The following is a 15,000-nucleotide window of genomic DNA, read 5'->3' as shown; positions in this document are numbered from 1 at the left end:
CGGCGCTAACACACGGAGGCCTGTTTAACCTCCGGGCGGCGGCGAGGGATTTAACACAGCAGTCAGCAAGGTTATGTTTGTTTACAGCTGTGTGTGTGTGTCTACATCCGCGTCATATCAGCGTGATTTACACACACACACACACACACACACACACACACACACACACACACACACACACACACACACACACACACACACACACACACACATGTTTCCACCTTTCAACTTGCTTTCCAATTCTAATTAATCCATTTTAATCCGTTTGAAACGGACGGATTTGCATTCCTTCACCTGCAGCTGCTTGTTGCTAAACCTGGACCCCGATCCGACCAATCAGATAAGACCGTGAAGAGAAACACGGGTTGATGCTATCGCCGCCGCCGCGTTGGGCCACCGCCGCGCCGTCGCTTTAAGAGGATGACAACTCAAACTCTGACCCCATGGGTTCATTTGGGTTCGTTCTCCCCCTGCATCCAGTGAGGATTCAGAGAAACGTCCAGAAAACAAAGTGTTGATTGGTCGCCGTGGGATACAGGCCCCGCCCACTTTGACCCCACGGTTCAGACGGGGTTAAAAATACAAGGAAGGATTTATACACACAAAAAAGTCAATTATAGGGAAGATCAGGTGGTTTAAGGGTCATCTGAGGATAGCCAATGAGAAGACACACACACACACACACACACACACACACCACAGGATGAGTGTGTGTGTGTTAATTAGTCACCTAACAAGGACGGGCTGTGATGAGGCTGACTGTCCATTAACATCTCATTAGCATCTTATTAGCAGAGGGGATAGATTTAACACTCACACACACACACACACACACACACACACACAGAATCACACATGAGGTTAAAGGTCGAGACAAGACAAAGAAATTGTTCAAACCATTCTGTTATTTATTTATTTATTTATTTATTTAACACAAATATGTCCCAAGAAGAAATAGAAATAAATAAATAAATATAGAAATAAATTAATACAGGAATAAAAGATAGAAATGAACAACAAACACACAAACAAACAAACGTTCTGAGTGACGTTTCCAGTAATTTCTTGTTCCTCTGTCTGCCGTCTGTCTCAGAGATTCAGTCACACAGATCTGTTCCAGGTGGATGAAACACACACACACACACACACACACACACACACACACACACACACACACACACACACACACACACACACACACACACACACACACACACACACACACACACACACACAGACACAGAGATCTAGTATATCAGCAGCAACAGTAGGGAACCACATGTAATTAACCCTCCTGACCTCAGGAGTATTAATGCCTTTGTGTGAGGGTGTGTGTCAGTGTGTGTGTGTGTGTGTGTGTGTGTGTGTTGGTGACAGAGATTTGGTGTGTTTTGCTCGTCGAGTTGAGTGTTCTGCCATGATCTTCACACAAAGACAACATTAGATACACTCAGAGCTCTGTGTGTGTGTGTGTGTGTGTGTGTGTGTGTGTGTGTGTGTGTGTGTGTGTGTGTGTGTGTGTGTGTGTGTGTGTGTGTTGGAGTGTGATTTGCAGCTGAAGTCGAACGTTCCGCCGTGATCTTCACATAAATGTACCATTAGACACACCTAGGTGTGTGTGTGTGTGTGTGTGTGTGTGTGTGTGTGTGTGTGTGCTTGCAAATAGACATCATAGACATAAATCTGTGTGGAACTGCAGTCAAGCTGAAAGACACACTGATACTAGATGGATGTGTGTGTTTACATCTTTTTAAAATTTACATGGGTTGTGTAGTTTTATTTCTGGGTTGTGTAGTTTTATTTCTGGGTTTTGTAGTTTTATTTCTGGATTGTGTAGTTTTATTTCTGGGTTTTGTAGTTTTATTTCTGGGTTTGGTAGTTTTATTCCTAGGTTGTGTAGTTTTATTTCTGGGTTTTGTAGTTTTATTTCTGGGTTTTGTAGTTTTATTTCTGGGTTTTGTAGTTTCATTTCTGGGTTGTGTAGTTTTATTTCTGGGTTTTGTAGTTTTATTTCTGGGTTTTGTAGTTTTATTTCTCGGTTGTGTAGTTTTATTTCTGGGTTGTGTAATTTTATTTCTGGGTTTTGTAGTTTTTTCTGGGTTTTGTAGTTTTATTTCTGGGTTGTGTAGTTTTATTTCTGGGTTTTGTAGTTTCATTTCTGGGTTGTGTAGTTTTATTTCTGGGTTTTGTAGTTTTATTTCTGGGTTTTGTAGTTTTATTTCTCGGTTGTGTAGTTTTATTTCTGGGTTGTGTAGTTTTATTTCTGGGTTGTGTAATTTTATTTCTGGGTTTTGTAGTTTTTTCTGGGTTTTGTAGTTTTATTTCTGGGTTTTGTAGTTTTTTCTGGGTTTTGTAGTTTTATTTACTCGTTGATCAATAAACATTATTGTAAAGGTTTTAGCTGCAAAACAAATGTCGAAAGTATTTCATGAAGGTGTGAATGAATGAATGAAGGGTGGAGCTTCAGGGCGCCGCCATGTTTGATGATGTCATCACAGCTGCGACTGACGGTTCTTCTTCTGTGGTTTCTTTCAGTCTCTGGATGGGTTTGTATTTGCACTAAACAAGGAAGGACGCTTCCTCTACATCTCTGAGACCGTCTCCATCTACCTGGGCCTGTCGCAGGTAGGACACCTGTCTGTCTGTCTGTCTGTTTGACTGTCTGTCTGACTGTCTGTCTGTCTGTCTGTCTGTCTGTCTGTCTGTCTGACTGTCTGTCTGTTTGACTGTCTGTCTGTCTGACTGTCTTTCATTTTTAATCTGTACAAAAATACAAATGAAGGGTCTCACAGTTTTGTCGCATCATCTCGGGTCCTACGTTTTCTCTGTCTCTCTCTCTCTCTCTCTCTCTCTCTCTCTCTCTCTCTCTCTCTCTCTCTCTCTCTCTCTCTCTCTGTCTCTCTCATTACCAAAGACAATTCCCAACAAATTAAGGCTCATTTCAAATCTCATCAGCTCGTCAGACGGTTGTTGATTTGTGCAGAAAGCATCGATGCATATTTTATAGCTGTGTGTGTGTGTGTGTGTGTGTGTGTGTGTGTGTGTGTGTGTGTGTGTGTGTGTGTGTGTGTGTGTCAGGGACACTTCATTCTACTTTGTCAGCTCAGTAACAAGTTCTGCGTCTCAATTGGTTCACTCTCCACCCGTTCCCGTTGATGGAAACGGGCGTCCTGAAAGTCGCCACATCGACCTTGGAGGCGCTAATAAGTCCATATTGACGTGTGTGTGTGTGTGTGTGTGTGTGTGTGTGTGTGTGTGTGTGTGTGTGTGTGTGTGTGTGTGTGTGAGGCTGAATTAAAAGGGATTCAAACTGACACATTCCCTTGTTTATGTCAAAGCATTTCCTGCCGACCGGCTCAGATATTTCCATTAAAGAATCCCACAGAACCTGAACGCACCGCCGGTGACTGATGACATCATTTGTTTGTTGACAAATCAACAAAAGATTGTTATTTCCTTTTCTCCTGCTGGTGATGAGGTGATAGGTGCAACAACCAGAGACGGTGGAAAAATCTGTTTAAAAATGTTACGACTAAAATAACGATTAAAATGTTGCGACTAAAATAACGATTAAAATGTTACGACTAAAATAATGTTTAAAATGTTACGACTAAAATCATGTTTAAAATGTTACGACTAAAATAACGATTAAAATGTTGCGACTAAAATAACGATTAAAATGTTACGACTAAAATAATGTTTAAAATGTTACGACTAAAATAATGTTTAAAATGTTACGACTAAAATAACGTTTAAAATGTTACGACTAAAATAACGTTTAAAATGTTACGACTAAAATAACGTTTAAAATGTTACGACTAAAATAACGTTTAAAATGTTACGACTAAAATAACGTTTAAAATGTTACGACTAAAATAACGTTTAAAATGTTACAATGACTAAAATAACGTTTAAAATGTTATGACTAAAATAAATCGGGGTTCTGGAGCCCATCCCAGTTGACTGGGGGCGTGAGGCAGGGGACACTCCGGGTGAAACGCCAGTGCACTGTGGACAATGATTAAAATAACGTTTAAAAATGTTAAAACAATTAAAATGAAGGTTGAAACCCCCCCCCCCTCCAATTAGCTTCATGCTAACTCCTCGTCTCCGTCAATCGGAATCAGGAAGTTCTCCGTGAGGGAACGCGGCCGATCAGTTCACCAAACAACATCCCTCGTTCCCCAAAGACCCCCCCCCCCGTCACTGCATCACTATCTCTCTCTACACCCCTCCCTCACGCTCTGGATTAATTCCCCCCACTCAGATTGATTGATGATTTCTATCAAATAATTGATTAATTGTCAAATTGTCTTCCTGAAGCTCCTCCGACGGCGTCGCCGCGTCGGTTATCGTGTTCCAGCTTTTATCAGCTGTTAGAGGAGAAGAACCCGATGAGGAGAACGAGGGAACGACAGGGGGGGGCGAGGGAACGACAGGGGGGGGCGAGGGAACGACAGGGGGGGGTGAGGGAACAAGGGAGCTTCTTGTCTCCTTGTCTCCTTACCCCCTAATCCCTCCTGTTTGTCCTCCCCCCCCTCTAATCGCCGGCCTTCCTTCCCTTATTTTTTTTTTTGGGGGGGGGGTATATTGCTAATTATTTCTGGGTTTAATTAGATGCGGCAGGAAGTGGTGTGGGGGGGGGGCTTTTTAAGCCTTTTGACAAACTGAGGGGGTTCTGAATCCGTTAAACTGTCAGATTTATGGGGGCACACGATTGGCCGGTTCGACTCCTGTCGGGGCGACGGCCGGCCAATCAGAGCGGCCGTTAACAAAGTCATTAACAGAGAGCGGCGGCGCCGTTAAACGGGTCCGGCGTGGAGGGGGGGGGTCATCTGTCTGTGGAATCTTAATTCACTGCAGTAAAATGTTAGCAGTTAGCCGTTAGCAGTTAGCGGTTAGCAGTGTAAATCTGTCCCACAGGTGGGAGGTTCTTCAGGGGGGATTCGAACCCACAACCTCCTGGTTGTGAGGAAACAGTGACACACACTGATCTTCCTGTTGCGTGTGTGTGTGTGTGTGTGTGTGTGTCTATGTGTCTATGTGTGTGTGTGTGTGTGTGTGTGTGTGTGTGTGTGTGTAGCAGATGGCTGAGTGTCCTCTGCCTGATGGTCCAGAGGAAAATAATAACTGCGTCGTCCCGGCCAGACCCAAATTAGTCTGCTGGATTCTCGCCCGTTACGCCCAAATATGGTCGTAAGCCAGCTCCACTTCATGCCAGGCCAGCATATGTAGTGGAATGGGACGACACACACACACACACACACACACACGACCCACAGGTGATGTGACGAGTCCTCGACTGACGATAAAAGATTGAAACGAGTCTGAAAACAGGGAGGAAAGTTTGAGCTGACACACACACACACACACACACACACACACACACACACACACACACACACACACACACACACACACACACACACACACACACACACACACACACACACTCAGAAGGAAAGAAGGAATGAAGGGATTTGGAGAAGGAATAAAAAGAGTATTAAAAAGGTCAGAGATGAGATAACGACCGTGTTCCTGCAGGAGGATGAAGAGAGAGAGAACAAGAAGTTTGGATGTCGAGATGGACGGATGGTGGAGGAGTGAAAGAGAGAATATGATGGAGAGATAGGGAAGAAATAAAAAGAGGAGATATTTCTGATGAAATGAGACACACGGAGGTGTGGAGGGGGGGGGGACCGGAAAAGAGGAAGAATCAGTCAAGTTTCTCATTTTTAATCGTTCCTCTTTTGTTTTTCATCTTAACAAAAGATGTACTTGTCTGGAGTGTGTGTGTGTGTGTGTGTGTGTGTGTGTGTGTGTGTGTGTGTGTGTGTGTGTGTGTGTATGTGTGTCCTATCCCTGTCGACCGGGGGGGCTCATTAGCATGCTGACAGGAAGCTGCAGGAGGTTATCTGGACCTCTGAGAGCTTCCGTTGCCTTTTGTTCTGACTGATCACCGCGGCGACGCACCAGAGGATGATGGGACGTGGCGCCGGGCGGTGGGTCAGCCTCACCGGGGGGGAAACACACAATAGATAGAGCCGCTAACAATGAGACACGACCCCCCGTCCGCCCCCCGTCCCCTTGTGGCGGACGCTTCTCGCTGTTTGTCAGATTCTGAGAATAAAACGTCTTTTTGGTAAAAAGACGGATAAAAAAATACAAAAAGAGGCAAAACTTGTTTATCTCTTTACGATCCATCGTTCTAAAGTTGCTTCTACTTCCTGTTTTAGTCGTGACCCCACCCAGGGTCAAATCAGACCCTCTTCCTGTCTCGAGTCTCTTCCAGCTGCAGTTCCTCAAGCGGCCACTAGAGGCAGAGGCTCCTGTGACTCCCTGGAGTTGTGTGCGTGCTTTTAAACCTGCGTGTCTTGTTAGCGTGTGCGTGTAAGGTGTGTGTTCATCCATATGCATGCGTCAGTGAGTGTGTGCGCCGTCTAGACACGGGCCCCCCCCCCGTGGAGGCGGTGCCCCCGCTAGTCGGCGGCTATTGAAATGGATGAAGCGGCTCTTGTGCGCAGCGGCGGGGTCGGAGGTGAAGCACGGCGAGGATTTAGAGTCAGAGGAGACGCTTCATGCATTACACACACACTCTCACACACACACACACACACACACACTCGTCCTGCTTTTCATGCATAGGAGGCGTGACCGCTGCCGGAGGTGAGTCGGGGTTCCCGACCCGCCGCCGCTCATTCCTTCAACCCGCCGTCGTTAAAAACACTCCGACGTGTTGAGATTAAGGCGGCCGACGCACCCCGCGTCACCATTCCCATCATGCATTGCAGAGGGGCCGGAGGTGAGGCGGGTAACGGCGACCTTCAGAAGGTCGCTGCACCTGAAGCCCCGCGGCGTTCCCTCGATGCTCCGGTAACCAATGAGAACGTTCTGGCATGAAAAACGCAGAAGAAGAAACGCGTTAACCATGACACGTTTTAAATCCAACAAATACACTTCCTGTTTACTGGTCCCGCCCCCAAAGACACCAGAACAAGAAGTCCTCAACTTACAAACATTTGACTCATGAAATTTTGTAGATACAAACAAACACGCTTCACCGTCTCCGACTGTCGTCCTGCAGTTCCGCTTTCTGCCACAACCCCTGTGGGGGCAGCACTGCTGCACTCATACAGCTCCAAAACTCACGTGTCCCTCCTTTTCCTTTACTCTGAAGCTAAGCTACATGCTACATTCTACGGTAGCATGCAGTGGATCGTATGTATTTTAATATATGTTTTATTCTGATTTACTGAACAGTAATTTAGAGTAGTAATGACATTACTGTAGTATTTACAGTAGTAATGACATTACTGTAGTATTTACAGTAGTAATGACATTACTGTAGTATTTACAGTAGTAATGACATTACTGTAGTATTTACAGTAGTAATGACATTACTATAGTATTTACAGTAGTAATGACATTACTGTAGTATTTACAGTAGTAATGACATTACTGTAGTATTTACAGTAATAATGACATTACTTTAGTATTTACAGTAGTAATGACATTACTGTAGTATTTACAGTAGTAATGACATTACTGTAGTATTTACAGTATTAATGACATTACTTTAGTATTTACAGTAATAATGACATTACTGTAGTATTTACAGTAGTAATGACATTACTGTAGTATTTACAGTAATAATGACATTACTTTAGTATTTACAGTAATAATGACATTACTGTAGTATTTACAGTAGTAATGACATTACTGTAGTATTTACAGTAGTAATGACATTACTGTAGTATTTACAGTAATAATGACATTACTGTAGTATTTACAGTAATAATGACATTACTGTAGTATTTACAGTAGTAATGACATTACTTTAGTAATGACATTTAAATGACCTCAATGACTTACGAACAATTCAACTTATGAACAACCAGTTGTGTTTGTATGTTGAGGACTTGCTTCACCTGCTCTGGTCGCTGCTCTGGACTACGTTCAGCAGCGTCGTGATGATCAATGGAGTGTTGGATCAATGGAGGAAGATAAATCATTAACCCACAAACGATCCTCTTCTTTTCTCCTCTGCCCCCCCCCCCTCCAGCCCCCCCCCGACTCCCCCGTTGCCCCCCCCCCCCTCGGGGTCAGATTTACAGCTGGCTATTACTTGGATGCCGTGGAAGCTGTAAAGAGATCAGCGGCACAGTTGGAAAACAAAATTGATGCTTGTTTTATTGAGTGAGGGAACATGTGTGTGTGTGTGTGTGTGTGTGTGTGTGTGTGTGTGTGTGTGTGTGTGTGTGTGTGTGTAGACGTGTCTTTATTTCAGCTGGGATCACAGGAGTCGTGTTTTTAATGGCAGGGTCGTCATCGATGCTACGTTCTTTAGCCCCCACAGCTAAACTACCCCCCCCCCTCACACACACACACACCCCACCCCCCCATCATGAATACACACCAGGCAGTTACGACTTTAATCCAACATATCAGAGTGTGTTAAAGCTGTGGTTCACAAGTAAAGACAGGAATGAAGAAAAGAAGTTAATAATAATAATAATATGATAATAAAATAATGATAATAATAATAATGATGGTGATAATTATAATAATAAAGATATTTATATTAATAATTATAATAAAAATAATCATCTTTATTTTTTAAAAGAAATTGTGCTCTACATTTAAACACACGTTGTGCTAAAAATAACAAAAAGCATAAAAACAGGAATAAAATCAAGAGTTTTGGAGGAAGAAGAGATGAAGAGTGAGAGATGATCAGAGTATTGAATATTGATCAGAATATTGATAATTAGCTTCATTTCTTTGCCATCTTTGATTCCATATTTCCTCTCCTGAAGGTCGTTAAACGAACGAGACGTGATCCATGGGGGGGGGTGTTTGCGTCCTCTGATGCTAATGAAGATCATTAAATGCAAATAAACACATTGATCACCGATCATTTCTATCGACGAGCCCCGATTGATTGACACTCGCCTCTCAGGCGGCGGCGGCCGATTGATAGGAAAACTTATTGATCGGAGAGTCGCAGTCGCTCGGAGTGAAAGTGACCGGGTAAATCCTTGAGGAGATTCCAGGCGTCCTTGAAAATATTCCTCTTGTGATTCCAAGGATGAGTCAGATTTTCCAGGATGTGATTGGAGGATGAAGGGGTCGTGGGCGGGGCCAGAGGTCATCTGTTGGTCCTTGACTTCTCTGAAAACATTTGATGAGGTCTTGAAGTTGTTCGTTTTGGAAGTCCTTGAAAGTCCTGGAGTCATATTCCAGCACCTGTGGAGGGTTTTATAGGCGGTCCTTTATTGCGGTCCTTGAAACGCTTGTGGGGGTGAACTTTAATGAGGTGGGAGGGGTTTCCTCTGATGGAGACACTGGGGGTGTGACTGGAGGTGTGGCCTAGTGTTTGGGGGCGTGGTTTCCTGGACGGGGGGCCACTGCTTTGTGACATTCTGGGTGGCCTTGAGGTTTCCAGGAGATTCCAGCACCGGTTTCAGTGGAGCTCGGTGCGTGTGTGGTGCATTCTGGGAAATGTAGGAACCAGTCGTGTCTTTTGACGTTTTATCTCAAAACAAGATTCTTTAAGCATTTTAACCCTGGAACACACACACACACACACACGCGCACGCACGCACGCACACACGCACGCACACACACACACACACACACACACACACACACACACGTCCAACCTGAAACCTTTACACTTCTAGCTCGCTAATGACACACATGCTAATTTGCTAATGCGTCCTGTCATTCACTCACACACACACACACACACACACACACACACACACACACACACACAGACACACACACACACACTGTTTCACAACAAACTTTGCTAAATCACACACACACCTTCACTCTAATGACGCATGGGATCATTTCCTAATGCCCCCCCTCTGTCTCTCTCACACACACACACACACACACACACACACACACACACACACACACACACACACACACACACACACACACACACACACACACACACACACACACACACACACACACACACTGAGTGATATCCCAGCTATTATACCCCTTTATTTACACTGGCTTTACAAATGAGGCCTAATTACTGGCTCTTAATGATGTGGTTGGGGGTGGGGGGGCGTGGGGGGGTGACGGGTGAGGCAGCTCTGTGGGGAGATAGCCGGGGGGGGGGGGGTGTTTGCTTGGAGGGTTTTTTGTAAATGTCAAGAGCAGAGAGTTGATGGCTTCATCAATCCTTTATCCCCGCAAAACACCTGGAGGGGGGGGGGGGCATTTGTCGGAGGGGGGCATTAGTCAGGGAGGGGGGCATTAGTCAGGGAGAGGGGGGAAGGGGGGGGAGAAGAAGGGAGGATCCACCCGAGGAGGAGGAGGAGGTGTGATTTGAACACCTTTAGTGCCAAGGGGCGTGGTTTAACGGCTGGGCGGAGCTTCATGATGGATGTGGGCGGAGTCTGTGTGTGTTTTCCCCCTGTTCCTCCTTCGAAATCTAAGGGGGCGGGGCCAGATCTCGCGATCCTGGTTCTATTTGTTTAACATCTGATGCTCTTCAGCGTTTGCCCCCTGTCCACTCTTACCCCCTTGCCCCCCCTCACCCATCCACCCCCGCCCCCCCAATCCCATCTCTCCCTCATCACAGATCCATTTCTCCTCCTTTACGCCTCTTTTCCGTCTCCATCTCCACCTCTGTCCGCCCTAATCCCGCTCTCCCTCTCCTCCTTGTCTCCTGGCGCCCCCACCCCGGACCCCCCCACCTTACCCCCCCTGTGTAATGCGGGATAAAGACATTGGGATCACATATGGCCAAGTGGTAATGGTGGCGTCCCACTTAAATCCACTCATTTAAGTGCAAATCGGTGTCATTCTGGAGCCGCCGAGCAGATGCTGGGGCCGTGTCAGCATAACGGGATGTGACCACTGGTGTGTGTGTGTGTGTGTGTGTGTGTGTGTGTGTGTGTGTGTGTGTGTGTGTGTGTGTGTGTGTGTGTGTGTGTGTGTGTGTGTGTGTGTGTCTAGCCCCTATGGATTGTGATGAAAGTCGAGGCTCCTTAAATGCAGAAAACAGAAAAATTGATGGGGTGATTATCAGGAGGGATTTGTGCACATTGGCCTCTGTGGTTCACGAGTGTCGTACGTCCCACGGACCCTGAATGCATCAGAAACAAAAAAATCAAATTGTGAGTTTTGTCTCTAATTTTCTGGCAGATTTTTGCAATTTAAGAACAGGAAGTAGAAATTTAATGAAGCTTCTGCTCGACGTCGTTAACGTTTCTGATTTTCGTTTTTTATATTTAATTAATATCGCATTAATTTAGTATTAAATCACGTCTTACACACAAATTTTGCGGAAGATTTTTTAAAAACGTCAGGATCGTGTCGAAGCTCGTCATGAACTTCCTGTCAGAGGTACACGTGATTAAAAAAAAAAAAAGCTCATTTCTATTCAGGCGGTCGAGACGGGTCATGTTTAAATCATAAATGTCATTACAGTTCACGTCTATCTATAATGGATCCGCCATCAGAGGGAGATTAACCCGACGCGTCGTCTCTGCTTGTGTCGGCGGACTCCTTATTAGCGGCGCGATAACGCCGTTTAATTGTAACTGTTATTTAGCCGCCGCTGCTTCTGCCCGCTGATAAATACTTAATGAAAGACGACGGACTGTCCTTCAGTTTGAACTCCTCACACCCGACGCCTCACATCAAACTTTATATGTCTTTATAGCCCTTCTCCCTCTCTCCATTTCCTGTCATTAAAAGTCATTTATTTATTATTTACAACACAAAAGAAGAAGTTATCACCTATTACCAATAAACACTCGACAAAATACAAATTAGCTTGTTGCTACGCTAACCCCACGTGGTGGTCTATAATTTTCAAACATAAAGAGGTCCCTGCTGCCCCCTCCTCGTGTGTGCGTGACTTTAAGGAAACGGGTGGGCGGAGTCAGCTCACGTTCGCAGGCCTCCAATCCGGTGTGGAGAAAACAAATCAGAGATCAAACAGGAACCTGATTGGTTTCTCCTCCCGGCTGAGAGCAGAACTTTTCAAACGGGCCCTGAACGCACCGCCGGGCGTCGCTGCTCGGTGATGGGGGGCAGCGGGTCCTCCACGCGTCTCCATCATCATCTGCTGCTCTCCCTCCATCACGCCTCCTTTCATTCCATGAAATAACCCCGTACTCCCCCGGTAACTACCCCCCCCAGGTACCTACCCCACCCTCTCCACTTCCTGTTCCCCCAGACCTTCATCTTCCTCGCCGTCTCCTCCTGTTTTCTCCTCCTCTTCCTCCGCTGTCGCGAAAAACGACCCGAAGCTTCTGGATGAACGTTTGTTTGTTTGTTTGTTTGTTTACTACAAACAAACACTTTTGTTTATTTGTGTAAATATAAACACAAACGTTTGTGTTTGTAAACAACGTTGGAACGTTTGAAGCTCTCAAGTCAAAACCAAAGCGACTCTGGGATGACCGGGTCTGGATTAGTGTTATTAGACGACCCGTCTGCCACGACAAGTGTGTGTGTGTGTGTGTGTGTGTGTGTGTGTGTGTGTGTGTGTGTGTGTGTGTGTGTGTGTGTGTGTGTGTGTGTGTGTGTGGAGGCTTGGGGGTGTAATTTCTGCCACAGGTTTAACTTTAAGACTCTGGGGAGAAGATTTCAAAGCAATTGCTGCAAATCAGTGGGTCTGGATAAACCCTGGAACGCGGCGCCTCGGACGCCGTTCTTCACCTTTAGTTTCATTTTGGTTTTTATTTGTGGCGGCGTGGGCGGAGCCTGTTATTACACCGACATGCTTATTTTATAAAAATCAATTAAAATCCTTAAAAAAATACCTTGGCGTAAAACGTCGTTCCCGATTATACGTCGGTTTAAAAAAAAAATCAAATTGATGTCATTTTCCATTTAAATTAAATTTAAAAAAAGTAAAAAATTATGAGTTATAATTTATAGCAACCCCCGTGACCCCCAATGAGGAAGAAGAGATACAGACGAGATCAAGACGTTTTTTATGTATTATATTAAAAAATAATTTAAAAAAAAAATTAAATAAAATTTAAAATACATTCTTATTAACCAAATATTATTAAAATACATTAATGAATAAAGTTCAGGACAGAACTGGGGGTGTTTATCTTAATTTGACCCCCACCTGAACTTCATCACTGTTTCTTTTGGAGTTGTTTTTTGCTGCCTTCAAAACCCCGTTGTTTTTTTTTTATCTCCGGCGACAGTAAAACCTGTCGCCACGGCGACGGGAGCGGGGGGTGGGGGGGGGCGTTTGATCGGGAGTGGTAGCGTGTTTGACGTTCTGGATCATCGTCCATCTGTTAGCGGCGGATCGGAACGCTTTACGACTCGGAGCCGCGGAGGAGCGCTTGATTTAAGAGTCGCCTTTTGTTTGTTTTTTTAAAGTTTCAGTTTGCGAAACGTCGCAATCAAAAGTTAGCAATGAGGACACGTTACCATGGCAACAGGAGCGTTGTCATCCTAAACGTTTCGTAAGGCGACAAAAACTTTTGAGTTTATCGATGACTCAGCATGAAGGACCTTCATTAAGCTCCGCCCATCATCCCTGCGCCGGCGCGGTGGCGGCGGCGGCTGATGAACGTCCTGTTTGTCCCCCATCAGCACCCGTAGAGCTGTAGTTTAGCCATAATGGGACAGTGGGGAAATGGAGCAGATGGGGCATAAAACAAACGCGGGGCAGATTGGGGGGGTCCGCGTCTGTCTGTCAGTCCGTATCTCGGGAGTAAATTATGGGATGTCGTGGTGATGTATGTGGAAACAGACGCGGCGTCTGTGAGTCTGTCTGTCGACGTCACTAAAGCAACGTCCGAAGAGACGAGGCGACGCCCAAGGCCCCGCCCTCCATCTCCATTGGTTCACACAGAAAACGCATGAAGATGGACACGCCCACAATTGTCATGTGAAATGTTTTTCTGAAGAAACATCGGATGTGTTGCTTTACAAGATGCTGCATCCACACACACACACACACACACACACACACACACACACACACACACACACACACTCTGCGGGCTCATCTGTGTCAGTAATAACCTCTCCGCGCCCCCATCCAGAGGAAATCAGCTGGAATGTGAAATTGAAAACAAACAGCGGTTTCAGATAGCGCGGCCTATCCATCGGCGGCGTCTCCCTCTCTGTTTGAAGCCCCCAGATTGTTCCCAGATTATACCCCGATACCCGCCGCCGCGCGTGTTCCCTAAATCCCTATCTAATAGACAACTCATGCATAATCAGACGCCGCCAAAAGGCGGCGGCGGCAGCGGCTGCCGGTTGTTTTGCAGATACGGCGACGGCTCTATCGCCGTGGAAACCATGCATCATGTAAAAAGTTTTCTCGCTGGGGGAGGACAGGGTGTGCGGCGTAGTAAATATGTCGTCAGGTGCCGGCTCGTGGCCACCGCCACCTGCAGGGTGGCCGGGGGCGGAGCCTACCTGAACCCGGGTTCACTACGGGTTCTCCAGGCTCCGCCCACCACCATCAACACGCCATGGAGGTGACTCGAAGTTGACCGTGATTGGTCGCGTGTCATTTTGGTGTGAAATGGTAATGAACTGTTGAATAACCCCGCCTCCAGCTGGGTCAGGCTCCGCCCCTCTGATAAATCGTGTTTACTTGTGGAAATAAAGAGTTTTCTAACAAGAATGAAGAAAATATTTAGGTGGAATTTAAAATTTAGAATTAGAAAATAAAATAAAATAAAAAATAAAAATAGAGAAAATAAAATAAAATCAAAAGAAGAAACAGGAAAGAGGAAGAGGATGATGAGGGAAAAGAGGAAGAAGAAGCAGAAACGGTGTTTTTCTTGTCAAGGTCACGGCGTCTGAACGAGGGGATCCTCAGGGAACACCGTGTGTGTGTGTGAGTGTGTGTGTGTGTGTGTGAGGGTGTGTGTGTGTGTGTGTGTGTGAGAGGGTGTGTGTGTGTGTCTTTTGTCTCTGGGAGTGTTTGTCTGCATGTTAAACCTTGTCGGGGCCCACAACGGGCCCCCGCAACGCATT

At 45.6% G+C, this 15,000-nt stretch overlaps 1 protein-coding gene across 1 annotated transcript in view; it reads left to right on the top strand.

Annotated features, from left to right (window-relative positions):
* The window catches only part of LOC137611152 (neuronal PAS domain-containing protein 3), a 147,151-nt gene that overhangs the window by 95,836 nt on the left and 36,315 nt on the right, over positions 1 to 15,000 (top strand). The window contains 1 exon segment of the mRNA XM_068339202.1: positions 2,536 to 2,625. Coding sequence (XP_068195303.1) covers positions 2,536 to 2,625 — 90 coding nt within the window.

The sequence above is a fragment of the Antennarius striatus genome, chromosome 17 (genome assembly GCF_040054535.1).
Source record: "Antennarius striatus isolate MH-2024 chromosome 17, ASM4005453v1, whole genome shotgun sequence".
NCBI classification, from domain to species: Eukaryota; Metazoa; Chordata; class Actinopteri; order Lophiiformes; family Antennariidae; genus Antennarius; species Antennarius striatus.
Note: the sequence above shows the minus strand (reverse complement) of the source record. Positions and strands in the feature narration are given on the sequence as shown.